The 19,809-nt window shown below is 39.9% G+C and overlaps 1 protein-coding gene across 1 annotated transcript in view; it reads right to left on the bottom strand.

The window, feature by feature from the left end:
- Nucleotides 1-967: 967 nt before the first annotated feature.
- SFMBT1 (Scm like with four mbt domains 1) overlaps nt 968-19,809 on the bottom strand; it is a 73,695-nt gene continuing 54,853 nt past the window's right edge. The window contains exons 12-20 of the mRNA XM_030811616.1: nt 19,685-19,727; nt 17,377-17,441; nt 14,709-14,848; nt 13,770-13,879; nt 12,242-12,417; nt 9,302-9,480; nt 8,820-9,065; nt 7,883-8,011; nt 968-7,045 (exon numbers count right to left, since the gene is read on the bottom strand). Coding sequence (XP_030667476.1) covers nt 6,905-7,045; nt 7,883-8,011; nt 8,820-9,065; nt 9,302-9,480; nt 12,242-12,417; nt 13,770-13,879; nt 14,709-14,848; nt 17,377-17,441; nt 19,685-19,727 — 1,229 coding nt within the window. The 3' untranslated portion in view covers nt 968-6,904. The remainder of the gene's footprint in view (nt 7,046-7,882; nt 8,012-8,819; nt 9,066-9,301; nt 9,481-12,241; nt 12,418-13,769; nt 13,880-14,708; nt 14,849-17,376; nt 17,442-19,684; nt 19,728-19,809) is intronic.

The following is a 19,809-nucleotide window of genomic DNA, read 5'->3' as shown; positions in this document are numbered from 1 at the left end:
AGGAAAACAACCTAAGACTGCGCACAGGAGTCTTCCTTCCAACCCAGACATTTGAGTCTTTTTCCTACTTCCCTAGCTAAAGGTTTATCAAGGCCCCAAGTCTATTTTCTTTTTTCATAGACATAATTTAAATGGTCACCTGAATCCAATCACTTTCATTTTGAAATATACCAGGTTTCACACTGAAAACCTGACGTGCACATGTCCCACTTTATTCACTTGGGGAGCACAACTACCTTCAGAGTGTAAAAGACAAATGGTTGGTATTTTCCAGGCTCCAACAGCCCCCTGCACACACACACTCCCACCTAACCCTTTCCAACTTCTCAGAACCTGGACTCTGCCTTTAACAAGACCCTGAGTCCCCATTCTCTCATCCATTTTCCCAGCCCAATCTGGGCTCTCTCTGGATACCCTCTTGTTGGTGTTCTAGAGCCCCGGACCTTCCTGCTGCAGAATGTCAGTGAACACATGGTGTGAGTCCAGTTGACACTGAGCTACATGTTTTCAACAGTAAATATCATCTCTAGGAAAAAGGTTCCTATTAAGTAGCCCCCCAAATTCCAATTACCTAAGAGGGTTAAATGCTACCTAAAAGCTTTCTTGGTGAACAGGAATATTAACCTGATTAGAGAATAAAAATGCAATTCTCCAGCCTTCTCTTAAACTTTCACTCCTCTGTGCCTTTATGTGGCATTCTAGCTGCATGGATGCCATTCCCTTTTCCCTGCTCCATGAACTGCTCCTCATGCGTCAAAGCCTTTCTGACCTCCCTCTCCCTCTTGCTCTCACATTACCTTGTGTGTACTGTTCCACCAAAACTTTTCAGACTGCTAAATTTGACAGCTGTACACATGTCTCTCACCCACAGCTAAGTGTGAGCCTCCTGAGGGCAGGAATTATTTTTATTTACCCTTCAATTCAAATTCAATATAGTGCCTGGTACACAGAACATGCGACAAAATGCTTAATTTAAATGGAATTTTAATTTATAAAATTTTAAACTCTCCACAAGTACTGGCCGTGGGCAAATACAGAAAATCAGATTAAGAAAATAAATGGATAAGGGAAAATTAAAATTGCATGACTGTCTTTTAGTCTAAGAGGGATCTTATGAGGATGCTCAACAGTTAACAGTACATGTTTAGAGAGAATCAAACAAGAGGCTGCATCTTAAAGCAGAAGAGATTGTGGTTGGGCATAAGGAGACTATTGATTGCTTGAAGACACAGACAGCTCAAGGAAAATTGGACACAGAGCTGAAAAGTGATGTTTTTGACAAAGAATTGTTCCGCACATCCAGCTGTGGAGGAATCCTTAAGGCTCACAGAGGAACAAACAAGAAGCAGTCTTCAGAGATCAGGGGCAGAATCCCCAATGCCAGGAGCAAGGTTGCTGTGGGGAAATTCTACTCTTCCTAGCTTTCCTGAACTGGAATTAAAAAGCACCTAAATCCAGAAGGTAAAGGATGAGACAGCAAGAGAGGGGGAAGAATTCTGGAGTTTTATTAAAGTAGGAAGGAACTTCTCATCCATTTGGAAATGATTCTCTGAGGTCTCGCTGGAAAGTTTTTAAAAAAATTTACTCTGGCCAAAATGCCTTCCTTGCTGTCAAATCAGCACAAAGTTAAGGTTAAACATAGCTTAAGACCTGTTTTCTTTAGTTTTCTCACAACCACTTAAAACTTTCACAACGTACCACCAGTTTATATACAATCATATTTACAAAAAACACACAAAGTATTAATCCAAAATAGTTTTTTTTTAATCCTTTGAAGTTATACCATCAAACTTGATGGGAGTTATTTTAATAGGTATTCTTGTGCATACTTCTTAAGTGTACTTTTATCTTCAATGCATAACTTTTGAAATTAAGAGGAAAAACAGCAAGCAGGAAGGATACAATGCAATAAGTATTTGATTTTATTCTAAATGAGCAGCTTAAAAAAAAAAGGTAAAATACATTAAACAAAGTGCATCAGTTCCAACAAGTTAGTGTTAAAAAGAGGCCTAAGGACAGTGCTGGAACCAGCCGAGTCCCTCCCTGGCAGGCCTCTGATTGTCTTCAGAGAATATTCAATGAAAAAAAAAAAAAAAAAAGGGAAGAAGAAAGGGAGGGGAAAAGAAATGAGCACTTAAAATCTCAAGAGAAACATTCAAACTACCTTCTCCAGAGATTCTTGCAAAAGGAGCTAACGGACTGCCCAACTTTAACTTTGCCTAAGCTTTGTAACCTCCCTCAATCATCTGCTTTGTGACTTGATTTGCCCTAAAAGCCTACCCTCATCCTTCCAGCACTTTTGTCCACCTCCATTCTGCCAAGCTAGGTATGCAGTTGGATTGAATAAACCATGTAGAAACCCTCAGGCCTGAGTTTCCACACATCCTGAGAACAGGCACCCCCATCAGCAAATGGTGGCACCATTTCACTAGAAAGCACCATTTGCCTCCAGAAATAATGGGAGACCCTTGCCTCCCACAGATCAGGGTCCGTGCTTTTCTGCTGGTGTTGGAGACTTATCTGGCAAGGCTGTGGCTTGCTTCTCTCTTAAAACAGTCCTTTGTGATAGGCCATAGCACCAGGACAGACCCAATGGTGTATTAAGTCAAAAAAGACACAAGAAGAGGGAGTTTTAGGCCTACATCTCTATCTCCCCAACTCTCCACTCCTGGTTTTGCTGGTTCTTGTGAAAATCTCAGGCTTCTTAAACACCATACCCAAGAAAATGACTCTGCAGTGCATTTGCTGCCCACCACCTTTTACACCTCCCCATAAAGCTGCCCTCAGAAACAAGGCTACCTGTGTGGTCTGGGACAAGTACTGAAAAAACACCCCTGGAACCACCCTTGGAGTGGGCCTGGAACCAGATCCATTTGGACTGAGCACTGAATTTAAAACTTATGCCCAAATGCTAAGTCATAGGTAGCTTGTTTGAATAAATTCAAGTTTCCAAAGTATGCACATTCTCACATAAGGGGTGAGAGTCATCAAAACTCACTAGTAAAACATCTAAAGTGAACAAAGTCAAGGAAGAATTATAATCGCAGGAAAGTAACATTTCTTTTTGGTTTTGCAGGAGGCTCTCTGTCCCACGATTTCTGAGTCAGCACCATGACAAACATATGGTTGCTTACAGTGGACCCAGGAGCAAGGAAATCCAAGCTTGAAAAGGGGGCATCTGGTCCCCACCAAGATTTATACTTCATTTTTTGTAGTGATGCCTTCTTCTCATTTAGCTTCATAAGGCCAACAGATTTCCTACTGATAACACAGAACACTTTTGAACTGGTGTGTGCACACAGGGCACATCCTCAATACACAGGATCAGAGTTCAAATCCAGGGTGTGTTCCACTGTTGATCAATTAAGCCAGTAAATGGTGTCTCAAATAGAACAATCTTTGGTGATATAGGTGCCAAGTAAATATAATTGCCTGTGATAGTTTTCCTGAATGTTCCCATCTAGATCGATTGATGTTCTATGTGTCCCTCAGAAACACTTTTTGGCTTGAGAGAGGGAAATGATTCTGAGTCCCACCCTACCTAAGGCCTCCTAAAGCTTTTAAATTGTATTCAGGTACCACATTAGTGACTGAATTGGTACTAGAGAGCGAGTAAAATGTATCCAGGTCCTCTGGAAGCTAAGGTCCAATGTCTTCTCTCTCACAGTGAGAATATTTTACTTCCAGGAGAAAAGGCATATTAAGGCTATGAGTTCAGAACTAGTTCAAAACTAAGTTCTGAATTAGTTTTCTATGTTTGCTTCTACCATAAGTCAATAAATATTTACCAAGAAGCTCATCTTTTCCAGAGGTTAGTAGGTACCCTTCCCTGACCTCACATATCTATAACATAGATAAATGCTAGGAGCCACCTGCATTGCTGAACAAAGGCAGATAGGGTGCAAGCTTCCATAAATGCATTCCCTGCGTTAGCCACTTCAACTCTGCTTCAAATGAGAAGGATGAAGATGATTTACAAAGGAAAACAGCGTAGTCCCCAGAAGCCCTCAAAATCTAGTCAAAATGTCACAGAAAAATCTGCATGTGCAGCAAAAAGGTTTCCCTAGCACACTAATGTAGCAGTAATAGTCTAATATTGGTCAGCCAGCTTTTCAAGGTCCAGGAGAATGAAATAGTCCATTAACCTGTTTTCTAAACTTGTCAATTCAGGGTAAAAAATGGGTCATGAAAAATTTTCTGACCTCAGGCAGGCTGTGGGCCCAGCTGCAGGTGAAATCCAGACAAATGCAGTCCCTTCACAATGTAACTGTTACACATTTAAGAAGTTAGTCTCTCTAAAAAACAAAGTTCTTGCACCTGTATGCAACATACCAACATTTTACCCCAACATGGTAAGGCTTGAAATCTGTTTCAGCATCACAGTAACCAGAACATCATTGTTATCCAGCCCAGTCCCAGTAGCTTTGTGAGGTAAATTAAGTCCAAATTTTAAGTTAAAAAAGTGCCCTGTGCTAAATTCCATTATCCTCGCTTACATAATATACGGGAGTCGGGGCTGGTGATATAATTCTTTATGCAATTACCTAATAAACTATGCCTTAATAGGAGAATGCAAGAAATATTAAGGGAAACTCAACTTACTTGACCATTTAGAGTCAGCCTTTCTCTAGGAGAAGGCTGAGCCTGAATAATCATGATATAAACGAGCCTGTTGGGCTCTGACTCTACCCAGATCAGAGACTACTTAGGGCTGTATGTTTCACCCTTCGGGGCCTTCATCGACCCTCACCTGTGAAGGGAGATGATTCTTAATTCTGTGGTTTCTGGAGAAGTCAAAAGAGAGACAAAATAAAGCATTCATTGTTCTTGTGTTTGGTAAATTCCCTCTTACAGGAAATATATTTCACTTTCCTAAATAAGATAGTAACACAAGGCCCTAAACATTAATTCCAGAAATTCGGTCCCATTGTTCTTCCTCAAGGGGCCCTCTTTTCCTTAGTGTCTTGACTGAACTCTCAGGAAATTTCATTAAGCAAGATTACCATCGCTACCCACCAAAAGCTTAATGTTTAATGCTAATTATTCCCTAGCATTCCCTATATATCCTTCTCTTCCAGACACAGAATTAAATCTTTAAAAACTGGATCTCTTAAGTTTCAAACATATTAATTTTTACTTAAATGAAGCTTCTACCCAGATAGATCTGGTAGGAACCTAAGCGAAGAGTTAATGATTTAATGTATGATTTAGTTGCAGGGCTTGAGTTAAGTTGGTTTATGAATTACCCAATGAAGAGAGGCTCCAGATTATTTGCCAATGTCCACAAAAATAGGTTGGGTTGGTGGGGAATAGGAAAAAAAAATCACAATCGGTTAAAATTTGCTGTAATATTTCCTTATATTTATAGAGCTGTTTAGAATTCACCCAGTTTGCAGGAGTAAAACATTTTCAAATCTTGAGGAAGAATGATTGGGTTATAAATTTGCAGGTGATTAGGATAAAAAACCATTCAGCAGAGCAAACCATTTAAGGGAGACAACCTATGTATGTTTTTCCTCACTCCTCATGACTAGAATAGTGCAGCAAACGCTATTATTCTATAATAGCTAGCAATGGAATCATAAGTGAAAATTCACCTGGAGTTTCATGTTAACTTGAGCTGGGCTAAAAGACACACTTAAAAGAATACTGAGTTGTTTAAATGGGAATCCTCGGACTAAAGATTATATTCAATTTAAAGGGTTAGCTGAAAAAAGTCTAAGTGTGGCTAGGCAAAGAGGTTTCCAGAATCCTTAACCACGTCTCAGTATTTATCCTGCCACTGAGGACGCTGCTACAGAAACTCCATGCTCTGCGTTACCCTCCAAAACATGTTTTCTGTGCTGTGCTTCTACAGTGGAGACACCTGGAAAGTAGGACAAATTGGCTTTGCTGTGGGTCCATGGAACACCTACTGATTTTCACCCAAAGTAAAGACCATAGAAATGAAACAGAGGTAGACAAACAACTGTAGAGAAAAGTAAACACAAAATAAAAGTCACCGAAGTCCCTCTGAGAATGAATAGGAAGAAAGCAATTAAACAGAAATACTAACAGTCTTGGTGATGTTACTTAACACAGGCAGCCCAGGCTGGGTCAAGATGGAGAACAGTAACAGCAGAGTTCTCAGATCAGGTCAGTTAAGGAACTGGTGTAAGTGCCTCATATAATGTTTTTAAGAAAGCAAACAGTTTTCCCCCCCTCCAAATTCTGTCATAATTTTAGTGTTCACGTAGCTTAAAAATGGCATCATACAAAAAACCTCATACATGGCTGTAAGCTCAATTGTCAACAGAGGTAGTAAACAAAGGAACTCCTAAGAATCGATTTTAAAATGATCAAAGTGTGACTATACATTCAAAACCCTAGAGCCACATAATCATCCCCAAAATGAACTGTTTTAATTTTAAAAAGCTTAAAAACACAATGACAATGAAGCACTGATATGCCTTAGGAACAGTCCCAAATCAGTGCTGACTTAAAGCTAGGTCCTCTCTTTCCAAGAAAAAGAAAGCAGAGAACAAAGTTCAATCTACAATGGGAGGGAACAGAATGAAAACAACCAAAAGGGTGCTTTCCAGCAGCCTAGGTTATTCTTTGTTTTCAGGCCACACCACTGGAAATGCTTTTCTTCTTATATAAGTCTTTTCCTCACAACCTTTATTTTTTTAAAACTGCCATCTGCTGAATAAGAGATGTCCACATTTCCACCAGCAGGTGATCCGCTTCTGTGCACAGTTTTTGCTTCCTCACTGTGAGTCCTCCTTCCCCGAAAGTGCAAAGAGAGCAAGCTGATACCTGCAGGCCCCAGAGCCCCAGGACTATTCCAGCTCCACTTATAAAGCAGGGTGAAGGATTTGCTGCATTTGTGCTTCAAAGATCCAGCTCACTTTGGTTGTCCTTCTCAGTTGGCAAACTGCTCATAAAAAGCAAACTTGATCCTCTCTATGTGATGGCAAAGTTTGATGGCAGGGCCCAATTTTAAGTCCATGCATTCTTGAACAGTGGGAAGGGTAAGGAGCAACAGGGCCTGCCCATCAATTTCCTGTTAAAGCATAAAAGACAAATTATCTGTGATGTGCACATGAAAGGCAGCTTGATCATGACAGCCTCTCCTCACATTAGCTTTGTCAAAACTGGAACCCCTATGCTTTCCTTTCCTTACTTTTTCATCTTAGGTATCACATACTTCCTTTTAAGTGACTCCATAGTCTTCCATACTAATGAAGCTTCAGAATTAATAAAGTTTTACTGAGGACAATAAAGTTTTACCAAGGATAAGAATCCATTCCACAGAGTCTCTGCCCCATAGAAATTTAGTAAACTGACTAGCCCTGTAACTGGCAACTAATTGTGCCATCTTTTTAGAGGGTTCCTTCTAAATCTGAAACAAAGGATTAACTATCAACTTCAATGTTTTCCTACTCTGTAACATTCATAAAAACCCGATAAGCTCTTGAACCTCCCTAATTTTCTAAACAAAACTTATTTCAATGTTTAAGGCCACTGACTGTGTTTCAGCAAGCTTGCCTTAAAACTTATCGCCACTCGAGAGCCTAATGTGACAGATGCTGTTTTTTTTAAACAAGCAAATCATTATTGTTGAAAAGATGTGGACAATTAAGCATGGTATGCTTGATATTGGAGGGATGGAATCAAATTCTTAGGAAAAATTGGAATGCAATGATAATCTCCTTCTACTATGAAGCAAGTCTGATAAGTAACTTTTTATCATCTTTGATTCCTAAAAATGGAATTAAGACAATTCTTTTCTTTTGGATCAAAACATTTTTCCTAAAACTTGTAAATAAATTGTTGACTATTACATCCATAATTTATTGCTAAAGAGACATTACTAAAAATTATAGGTATCTGTGATTACCTGGTCTAGGAATATTCTTGCTAATGGAGCACAGTCAGTGGATCTGATGAATCGCACAACGTCTGCCACACTCCACTTCAAGGGGTTACTGTCCAGGTGAAGCCTTTCAGCAACTTCGATCCTTATTTCCTTCATTCCCCACAACACAATCAAACCAGTGTTAAGCCTATTTTATTCTAAAAAAGTCTCTCTACCTAAAATCATAATCTTTCAAGACATGATTTAAAGTGGTCTTAGGACATGATTTCTCCCAGCAAAGATGGCAAAGACCCATGTGCATCAGGTACTCAGAAAATGTCTGTCTTTTATAATACGAAGTATCAATGGGAAAGAATTTATCTCAAAGTTTCAGCACAGATAATTTAGACAATTTAACTAAGAAAAATAGGGTGCTGAAGAGAAGGGGATGATAATTCCATGGAGAGAAGGCTTAACTACCAGGAGGAATCTTTACTGCTTCTGTTCATGGAATATTCTTAAAAAGCAATCTAGTTTTTGAACACTAAATTGTTCTTTAGTGTTATATATATGTTATAAAATGTTCATACGTATATAGTAAATATACTAAACCAAATGGCTTAACCAGAATCAAAAGGATAACTTTTTTCTACAAAACCATATATATTATGAAACATATTAAAAAGGCAGTTTTCCCAAAAATAAATGACAAGCTACAAATAAGCTAGCAATGGAGCTTTTTTTGTTGTTGTTAAAACAAGCAGCTACTCTGAGAGAGACTTTCCCCCTATAAGTAGATGATCTCAACTAATCCTTGAAACACATGTAAATCACTGCATTTGGGGTCACTTTACAAGAGACCCTGGAAATTCTACATAAGTCTGTATTGAAAGAAGTAGAATGCCAATATCACTAATAATCATATTCCAGATGGAAATTTTAGAAAGAAATAAAAAAGAAACTATTTTTTAAATGGTACCTTTGGTGAAGGAGGTTTATTTTCATCGTCAGAAAATGAAAAGGTGCGAAGCTCCCTTTTTCTCCTTTGTCTATCTGGAGGCAGCGATGTGGATATCTCACTTTGGGTGGGAGAAGAGGAGCATGACTTTTTTTCTGACATTTCTGATTCTTCCTGTAGCTCATCCTGCTGCTCGGATGTACTGCCTTCACTTAGGGAATCATCATCCCCTTCATCTGGGTCATCCTCATCTTCACCCCCACTTCCCTGCAGGAAAAGGAGAGAAGTCTCATTGACATTCAGGACATCAATCCCAGGTTTCATATGATTTAAAAAAAATAATAAAGAAAAGATATTCAGGACAAACCAGTTCTTGGGCCACAAAACCATCTTCTATTAGCCAGAGATCTGAGTTAGAAAGACCTGCAGGTATTCTGTGTCCATACTATAAAGCAGTGGTCACTTGGCTTCAAGACATTACAGGCACATCACAGATCTCCTACCTGGGGAGAGCCTGCTGGGGTATTATCAACAGATGCAGAGGAGCGTTTCTTCTTATGAACAAAAACATTTTTCCGCCTCTTTCTCCTCTTACTGGCTTTTTTCAGGGCACAAGCTAAGTTACTATGCCCACCAGGTGGCCTCCCAATTCTTTTATTTTTCTTCTTTCCGTAATAGTGTGCTAAATGCGGATGACAAAGAAAAATGAAGTAGCTTCATTATTTTTGTGTACCTCAAAACCACAAGAGATTTTATTAGCATAGCAAAAAACAGGTACATTGTATTTGATTGGGGTTTAGATTCCATAGAGTGGAATAAACAGATCTGAAGTGCACGGTTTGACTAGTACTGAATGATCCCTCCATATCAAAGTATATAGAACATCTTCAACCCAGAAAGCTCCCATGGTCCCTTCCCAGTCAGTACCCCTTACTAGAAGCAGCCACTATTCTAAACACTATCACTATAGATTAGCTTTGCCTCTATGGAACCACACAGTAAGCACTTTTTTGTGTGTGACTTTTTTTTTTTTTTTTTTTTTTTGAGATGGAGTCTTGCTGTGTCGCCAGGCTGGAGTGGAGTGGCACAATCTCGGCTCACTGCAACCTCTGCCCCCCAGGTTCAAGCAATTCATCTGCCTCGGCCTCCTGAGTAGCTGGGATTACAGGCACAGACCACCATGCCTGGCTAATTTTTGTACTTTTAGTAGAGACAGGGTTTCACCCATGTTAGCCAGGATGGTTTCAATCTCTTGACCTCATGATCTGCCCGCCTCGGCCTCCCAAAGTGCTGGGACTACAGGTGTGAGCCACTGCATTAACTATTCTTTAATGCCACACTCTTTTGATTATTATAACTTTATGGTTAAAAAGAGAGAGTAAGTCTTCCAACTTTATTCTTTTTTCCAAATTGTTTCAGCTATTCTAGATCCTCTGCATTTTCATATAAATTTTAGAATATACATTCCAGAAATGAAACATACATATTCTAGCTGAGTTATGTATTAAAGTAATATCAAAATATAATAAAATTTTATGAAAAAAATTGAAATTTTCTAAAGGATATGAATCCATTTGACATCATTCAAATTACTAACTGGGAAAAATTATAACTGTCCTTCTAAATTCTAGGCTAATTTCAACTATATTATTATGAAAGATAAATTCAGACAAAAGGCACAATAAAATCCACGTATCTTCCCCTCACATATCTTCCTTCAGAGTAGTGTACTTATATGAATAGTATTTTTAACTCAGCTCCTAATAATTGCAGTTTCCTAAACTAAGTGCTGAGTCTGATACAAGAGGCTAAGATAATTCCTACTCTTAAGGAGTTTACAATCCAATAAATATAAATAGAAACTAGAAGGTTAGACTTACAAGATTTTATAATTTAAATACTGATTAGAAAGCTCGTCATACTAAGTATGGACCTTGGATCAATAGCATCAGTGGCATCTGGGAACTTTTGGAAATGCAGATAGATACTCAGGACCCAGATACCCACAGACCTGATACATCAGAAGCTCCATTTTAACAAGATCCTTCAGTGATCTGTATGCACTATAGTTTAAGAGGCACAGATCCCTAAAAGAAACCTTTCCATTTTAACAAGGTAAAAATCCTCCTCTGTATTGATTCTCCCAAGTGACATAGGGCTTGTAGGATTTAAGGAAAGGTAGGATCAGAATTTTGTCGTTGGGTGGCAATGCCTTGACAAGGCTCCAAATTGTAAATTTCATCTTATGTGACCCCTGCCCCAGTTTCTCAAAGGAGAAGATAAGCAAGGACAGCGAATAGGTGCTATGACAGTTCAAGGTGAGGTTGCAACTACCTCCTCTCCTATTTCCACCTACCCAACTACTGTAGCTTCATTGCTTCTCTTCAGAGACACTAAGCAAGCTTCTGCCTCAAGCCTGTGCCCTTGATGCCCCCTCCCCAGAACACTCCCACCCAGCTCTCTGCAAAGCTGGCTCCCGTTTCCTTCAAGGTGTCACCTGTCAGAAAGACTTCCTTGACCCCTTGCATAAACAGCACCCCACCTCCCAGCCTTCCTCACTGTCCTATTTTGCTTGCCCACCTTGCTTCACTGTTCCCCACAGTATTTCTCTAAATACTAACCTCTCTCTAAATTTCTTCCCTTGTTCGTTATCTGTCTCCCACATTAAAAGTAAACTCACTGAGGACAGGAATTTGTTTTCTTTATTGTTGTATCCCAGTGCTAGAACAGCATAAGCACACAATGAGCACAAAATATATACTTGCAGATTGTATGAATGAATTACATATCCTATTAGATACAATAACTAATTTATATACATGCTATATATAAAAGTTGGCACACTAAAGCCCATGGGTCAAGTCTGGCCCATGACCTGTTTTGGTATAGCTCCCAAGCCAAAAATTACCCTTACATTTTTTAAAGGGTTCTTTTTTTTTTTTTTTGGAGACAGAGTCTCATTTTGTCACCCAGGCTGGAGTGCAGTGGCGCAATCTCAGCTCACTGCAACCTTCATCTCCCGCTTTCAAGTGATTCTCCTGCCTCAGCCTCCCAAGTAGCTGGGATTACAGGCATGTGCCACCACACCCAGCTAGTTTTTCTATTTTTAGTAGAGACGGGGTTTCACCATGTTGGCCAGACTGGTCTCGAAACTCCTGACCTCAAGTGATCCACCTGCCTCGGCCTCCCAAAGTGCTAGGATTACAGGCATGAGCCACCATGCCCGGCCGAAAGGGTTCTTAAAAAATGAAAACACAACACATAGAAAAAGAATATGTGACAGAAAGCATATGACCCACAGCGTGAAATATTTATCATCTGGCCCTTTACAGAAGAAGTTCGTGTGCCTCTGCTATATATGAATGTCTGTAAAGTAAAAAACTTTCCAAGATGTAAGGTATGGTCAGCTGCTACGGTTAACACATTGGAAAAACATGACTCACTGTATTTGGTCTTTGTAAGTACAGAACAGTTCTCAGAACACTTATCCAGAACCATCCGTGGACCGAAGAGGTTAGGACAGCATTCCAGTTTGATACAGGTTTGCCGGCAGAATTCAGTCACCCGATCTGCTGTTTTCACTATCTCAACAGTAGCCCGATAACTCTTTCCTTTATATCTGCCATTGGAAGACATCAGATGCCAAATATATTGGGCTAATGATTACCCAGAGAAAAATCAAACATATTAATACACCTAAAAACTATTTTTGCTTCTTGGAATATTCTATGTCCTTTATAGTTCAAGGGCCCTGAAAACAACAAGGAAGTTCTGCATATTGAACTTAAATCAAATTAAATCTGGTAAGCTATGACAACTAAAAGCTGAGTTATTTCAATTAGCAAAATTAAGCTCCTGCTTTCTGTTCCTAAGTTAAGGTTTTCAAATAGTAATCTCACTAACTGCTCTAAAAAGAAAAGTGACTTTTCACTAAGTCTTTCTTTACCCTTGGCAGTGATCCTCAGACTGTTATCCAAGGACCAGTATGACCTGCCAATTGCCATCCATCCATGACAAGATCAGAAAGCAAGAGTACATGTTTATAACCTTTCACAGTAATTTGAAAAAGTAATTTTATGTCTCTTACATCTAATAACAAAAACTGTTCTTGCATTTTTGTCTTAAATTTCTTATTCCCTTTTTGTTTTTGAGATAGTCTCGCTCTGTCACCCAGGCTGGATGAAGTGCAGTGGCATGATCTTGGCTCACTGCAACCTCCGCCTCCCAGGTCAAGAGATTCTCCTGCCTCAGCCTCCCAAGTAGCTGGGATTACAGGCGCACACCACCACACCTGGCTAATTTTTGTATTTTGAGTAGAGACGGGGTTTCACTATGTTGGCCAGGCTGGTCTTGAACTCCTGACCTCAGGTGATCTGCCCGCCTCAGCCTCCCAGAGTGCTAGGATTACAGGCGTGAGCCACAGTGCCCGGTCTTAAATTTCATATTTCTTATAATTCATTCTATCATATTTTATAAATGTATTGATCCATGAAAGAACAGAAATCTAAAAAAGAAAAACAAGCCTGGTCCTTCACCACAAATAGCTGAAAAAGCCCCCTGCCTAAGGAAACATAAGGCTTCTGATATTATCCACAGAACTGATTCTGTGAATTTTTGTTTGTTTGTTTGTTTGAGATAGAATCTCCCTCTGTCACCCAGGCTAGAGTGTAGTGGCACGATCTCAGCTCACCGCAACCTCCACCTCCTGGGTTCAAGCAATCCTCCTGCCTCAGCCTCCCAAGTAGCTGGGATTACAGGTGTGTGCACCGTGCCTGGCTAATTTTTGTATTTTTAGTAGAGATGGGGTTTCATCATGTTTACCAGGTTGGTCTTGAACTCCTGACCTTGTGATCCACTCACCTCGGCCTCCCAAAGTGATGGGATTACAGGCGTGAGCCACTGTGCCCTGCCGATTCTGTGACTTTTTAAAGACAAGTAAAAGTAAAGAGTAAAAACAAGTAGTCTACTCACTTGGCTTTTAGGACTTCCCCACATCCGTGCCACACAGAGTCTTTGTCCAGCTGGAGCTCCCGAAGGACACGGCTGGGTTTGTAGGCTGCATTGATAAGTAAAGTGAGGACCTGAGCTCAGTTTTAAAACAGAAACACAGATTGGGAAGGAGAAAAGCAGACCATTAGAATCTTGTCATCTCTTCCTTAAAATGTTAAGGTTATTTAGGAGGTTAATTCTAGTCATATGAATTAACAAATGTTAACAAAATAATAGTATCGGAGATATTACAGCCACCCAAAGATGCAAATAAGAGGGTAACCAGATCCTCTTCAACATTTTTTAAATGTTATGGTCATGGAAAAAACAGGTACCATGATTTTCAAATTGCTCCAGAAAATGCTTCCAAATGCTTTCCCAGCCACGGTACACACAGAAAATTATATTTGTTTGGACCACTGTGTAGACAGCTGAGCCGCCTTGTGGCTGGAGGAGTCTGGTCCAGATGCTCTGGCTTCCCCAGATCCTGACTTGCCACCCTGAGGGCTGAAAGGTCTCTTATCTGTTACTTGCAGCATTTCACACGGGCTGGGAAGAACAGAAAGCCCAGCAGATGTGTAGCTTTATCATGGCCGCTAGGTTAACACCACATAGCCACTTCCTTTCAGTCATAGGGTAACCTCACAGTTCCCTTTTGTATAGTTCTCTTCTGGTCTCTGACAGAAGACCTTTCTACCCTGACAGAGGTGAACCTGCTGTGTGAAGAGTTGTTTACGTGAATGTTTCCTAGGGAGGAGAAATAATTACATACCCTCTTCACTGTCCAAAACATGAGAAAAGTTAGTAACTTTTGATAAAACCTAGAACTGTCACATCTATGGCATGTGGCTCCCTGTAGAAATGACCATAGGAGAATGCTGTGAAATTTCCAAGTTATTTTGCTCTAGGCCAGAACCTTACCTCTCTAAGGACCAGAACACAGTTCCCAGGTCCTACACATTGAGGCAGCTCAGCAATTCTTCCTTTGTTAAGATATGGCCCTGAGAAGCAACGGTGGTTGAAGTATATCTTTGGACAGCAATATTTTCCATTAATCATAACTGGGAAATGAAGAAAAACAAATATTCAAAACAGTCATTCTCTACCCCATGTTTCCAAAGCTGAACTGCCAGGAAAGAAAAACCAAGCACATGTACCATTATATTAATATAAAGTTTAGAATTACTTATTTTGAAGCTTAACATGTTGTCTGAGAATGCTCTTAAGTAACTTACAGAGCTTATCACTCTGCTGAAATCAAACAGGGTCCTGAATTAAGATGCTAATTAGTTCCTAGGTTACTGCAAAATTGATAGAAGAACCTTATCTTCTATTAATAAAGAAAGTAGAGGATGTATTTCAAGAACACATGAGGATTCTGGACGATCAATGATTTCTTTTCCAGGTCTTCAAAAACCAACTTTCAATAATCTATTCTGGAATACTTATAGAAATTGTTGAATATTATTTAGAATTACAGTTTGTCTCCTAAAAACCACCAAACTAATATGTTGGCAGCCTTTGATGTTGTGAGAGCTCTCCCATCTCTGAGATTTCTCAGAGGGCTAAAAGTATGCTGTGACCATATCTCTACTTTTTTTTTGTACTGTGGGGTATAACTGGGTCTAGAGACCCTTTTCTTCAACTATTTGTCTGTATCAATACTGTCCTTCAATTTAATGTTTTAAAAAAATCCCCTCATAGTGGTAGGCATGTCAGCTGTTGAATGTAAAAAATTCAAAGACACTAAAACACTGCTATAAAGCACAGAGAAGCTCTTCTAATAGATATGCCTGTTAATCCAATGTTAAGGAAAGATATGCGCACACTGCCCATTGTTGATAGGATCCTGCAGTTCATAATGTTTTCTCTTTAATTAAGAATAGTCATGGCCAGGTGTGGTGGCTCATGCCCGTAATCCCAGCAATTTGGGAGGCCAAGGGGGGAGCACGTCGCTTGAGTCCAGTTCGAGACCAGCCTGGGTAACACAGTGAAGCCCCATCTCTACAAAAATCAAAAACAAAAACAAAAAAATCAGCTACATGCGGTGGCATATGCCTGTAGTCCCAGCTACTCGGGAGGCTGATGTAGGAGGACAGCTTGAGCTCAGGAGGTGGAGGTTGCAGTGAGCTGATATCACTCCACTGCACTCCAACCTGGATGACACAGCGAGACTCTGTCTCAAAACAAAACAAAACAAAACAAAACAAAAAAAGATGGTCTATCATAGTGGCCAGTATGCTGGTGCTCACATTTCCAGTTGAACCCTGCAACCCAAATGCCTCTCTTCAGAATTAAGGCACTCATATCCCTGCTGCTGGGTATGTTGGCAGCTTACAGCTCCCAGTTTTAAGTCTATTCTGGAATCACCCTGAATTGGGTACTGCTCTCAGCAGGAGAGGGCCACCTTGCCCCTTGTGAGGTGGGGAGGGAGCAGTGGCTTACTTCCAATAACTGGTCAGTAAAGTGTGGCCACCACACCTGAATTAGGATCAACTCTGAGTGGTTAGATCAGCTTCAGGGCTCCCAGTGGAACTAGAAGAAACTTCTGCTGCAACTGCATCATGGTTCAACTTATCTCTTTGCCCAATCCTACTTCCTTTACTCCTTCTAAGGAGCTGTTCCCAAAAATATTCCTCAATGAAACTCCTGAATGCATATGTCAGAGTCTCAGACTCTGTTTCCCAGGGAACCTGACCTATGACAAAATCCAAACCACAAGGCCTTGGCTGAGGTTGTACAGAAGATATTAATGTCTTAAATTCTGTGGTTTCAGTAGGCATTCGAATGGCCAGGAATGCATCAAAAGCAAGGAGTTACACAGTCCTAACCCTCTATGTACAAATGATGTAATGAAAAGGCAGGAGGTAGAAGAGATGGAAGTACGGGTTTCTAATTTGTGAAAGACTTCAGTTTCATTTCTGGTCTTTCTACTCATAAGCTGTGTGATCTCTCTGAGCTTCGATTTCTCTTCTAGACATTTACTAAATATCAACCGAATGCGCAATCTGTGCTAGAATACACACAGCCAGCATGCTAAACATTATACGACAAGCACGTGGAAGTTAAGAATAGTTCAAGACAGAACCCTGGACAAAAGGCTTGAACCTCCAGCAAGGATTTTTCTCTCATTTATCAGGCATTGCCTCTGGGACAATTTCTTTTTCCATTGCTTTATTTTTTTCACATAAATTGTGAAATTTATATACAAAGTATGCATATCATAAAAAAGGGTTTTAAAAAGAATAAACTTCTAACTCTCAACCATCTAGCTTAAGAAAGAACACTGCCTGGAAAACTTCAGGTTCTTTAGCTATAAAGTCAAGGATGGTAACATCGGCCTTCTGAACCCTTGGCACACAACCGGTGTGTAAAGAATAGCTACAATTATTAGAATTGGATGGAACTATCAGCCTAGAGATGATTATTAAACTAAACACATCTTAGACAGTTATAACTCTAAAGTCACAAGAGACTCCTCTATGAAGTCACATACTATACATCAAATGTACTGTTTTAAGTTATTTTCAGATATAGTCCATTAAAAGAAACTAAGTCTTCTTTTCTGCAAGATGACATGTGCTTATACCTGACTCTGTGGAGTTCAGCTCCTGATTCCTCAGGCCCTCGTGGACAGTCCTCGAGGATGGTACTCTGGGTCAAGAAAACACAGTAAAATAGTGAGATAATTCTTAAGATCAGTAAAGTGTGAGGCTTAGTTTCCTTCAAATCTAAGAAGAAAGCAAATGTGGCATGTTGCAAAATCTGTAACAGAAGGTACTCCCTTGATGATACTTTTTTTTTTTTAAAAGAACAAGGCTGGATGCAGTGGCTCACGCATAATCCCAGCACTTTGGGAGGCTGAGGTGGGTGCGTCACGAGGTCAGGAGATTGAGACCATCCTGGCTAACACGGTGAAACCCCGTCTCTACTAAAAATACAAAAAATTAGCCGGGCGTGGTGGCGGGCACCTGTAGTCCCAGCTACTAAGGAGGCTGAGGCAGGAGAGTGGTGTGAACCCGGGAGGCGGAGCTTGCAGTAAGCCGAGATCCCGAGATCGTGCCACTGCACTCCAGCCTGGGCAACAGAGCAGGACTCCGTGTCAAAAAAACCAAAACAAAAAAAAAAAAAACAAAAAAACTACAGCAATAAAAAAGAACAATTGTTTTTAAAACTATATATAGGGCATAATGAGCCAATGGACAGTCTGTATACAGCATTGTGATACTACATGTTCAAATTTTCTCTTCATTCATTGGGCAAAAAAATTACAAAATTTCTTGTGAGATGCTTAAATCACAAATAAACTACTCATTTTTTAACAAAGAACAGAAACTTTATATAGGGTGTGTTTTCTTCGTCCATCAGTTTTCAAATTAAAGACAAATCATGTTATTTAAAAAAAAACAGAGGCTTATTCTGAAAAAAGGCTAATTTATCTTTTAGAATGCAACCTGACTAAACCTTTGGATCAGTTTTGGCAACTTAGTCAAGGAAAAATCCAAGGCCAGTCTTTTTTTCATTGTTACCTCACTTCTCTACTTGGGATAAATGTCTATGGCCTTTCTCTCCACTTCTGTTGTTAGTTTTATTACCCACATGGTTACAAAGGTTTAGGTAGTTATAGAATTCGCTATATACAGAATTGTTTCCTCCTACTCAAATTCATATGTTGAAGCCCTAGTGCTTCAAATCTTACTGTATTTGAAGATAGGGCCTTGGGGAGGTAATTAAGATTAAATGAGGTCATAAGGGTAGGCTGTAATCCAATAGCATTGATAGCCTTATAAGAAGAGAGGGGTTGGGGGGTGCCGGGGAGAGAAAGATTTTTCCACCAAGCATGGACACAGCCAGAAGACAGCCATCTGCTAGCCAGGGAGAATGTCCTCACTAGGAACCAAATCCACCAGCACTTTGATCTTGGATTTCCCAGCCTCCAGAATGTAAGAAAATAAATTTCTGTGGTTTAAAGCAGGGGTCCCCAACCCCAGGGCCACAGACCAGTACCCGTCTATGGCCTGTTAGGAATGGGGCTGCACAGCAGGCGAGGGAGCATTACGGCCTGAACTCGGCCTCCTGTCACATTGGCAGCAGCATTAGATTCTCACAGGAGTGTGAACCCCATTGTGAACTGTGCATTTGAGGGATCTAGGTTGCATGCCCGTTAGGATAATCTAATGCCTGATGATCTGAGGTGGAACAGTTTCATCCCAAAACCATTTCCCACCCCAGTCTGTAGAAAAACTGTCTTCCACGAAACCTTGGTCCCTGGTGCCAAAAGCGTTGGGGACTGCTGGTTTAAAGCAACCGAGCCTGTGGTATTTTGTATGGCAGCCCCAGCAGATTAATAGAGAATTCAACACCCAATGTTTTAAAACACACATATACACACAGAAACATTTGTACTTTTAAGGTTTGAAGGCACTACTAATTAACTGTTTCTCAAAAGCTGTGTGTGCAGTTATGTTACAAACGAAGAATTTCTTGATGGGCACAAAGCCACTCCTTTGAATGTGTCTTTTCTTTTAGAGTTGTCTTCTACCCCAAGCTTTATTTTTTTCCACTGTGACAAATCATATCCTAATTTACAATTTTTGCTCTTCCTTAATGAATACCAGCATGGGTACTCTTATTTTCTTTCTTTTATTCAACTACCTCAAGGCTCTAAAAGCCAAAGAAAACTCAATTTAGACACCATCTTGAGAATGCATTTTACCCTTTTGTATATAATGCCATTTTAGAAAATGCATATACTGCAAAGAGAAGTATACAAATGATCAAATGTTGAATTAAAAAATTATGCTTCCATCTGAGAAAATGAGGAAATATACCCTCTGAAATAGTTATTTTTCTAGATATTCTAACTTGTAAACTGTTCATATTATTACATTACTTACTGTTTTTCTGGCTGAACCACTGCAATTTTCCTCTGTTTATGTACTGTAGGAAGAAAAAAATATATAAATGCCAAGAAAAATAAAAAGACAATGGAAAATTTATATGTGTATTAAGGTTACATTAG

This window comes from Nomascus leucogenys, chromosome 4 (genome assembly GCF_006542625.1).
Source record: "Nomascus leucogenys isolate Asia chromosome 4, Asia_NLE_v1, whole genome shotgun sequence".
In the NCBI taxonomy this organism is placed as follows: domain Eukaryota; kingdom Metazoa; phylum Chordata; class Mammalia; order Primates; family Hylobatidae; genus Nomascus; species Nomascus leucogenys.
Note: the sequence above shows the minus strand (reverse complement) of the source record. Positions and strands in the feature narration are given on the sequence as shown.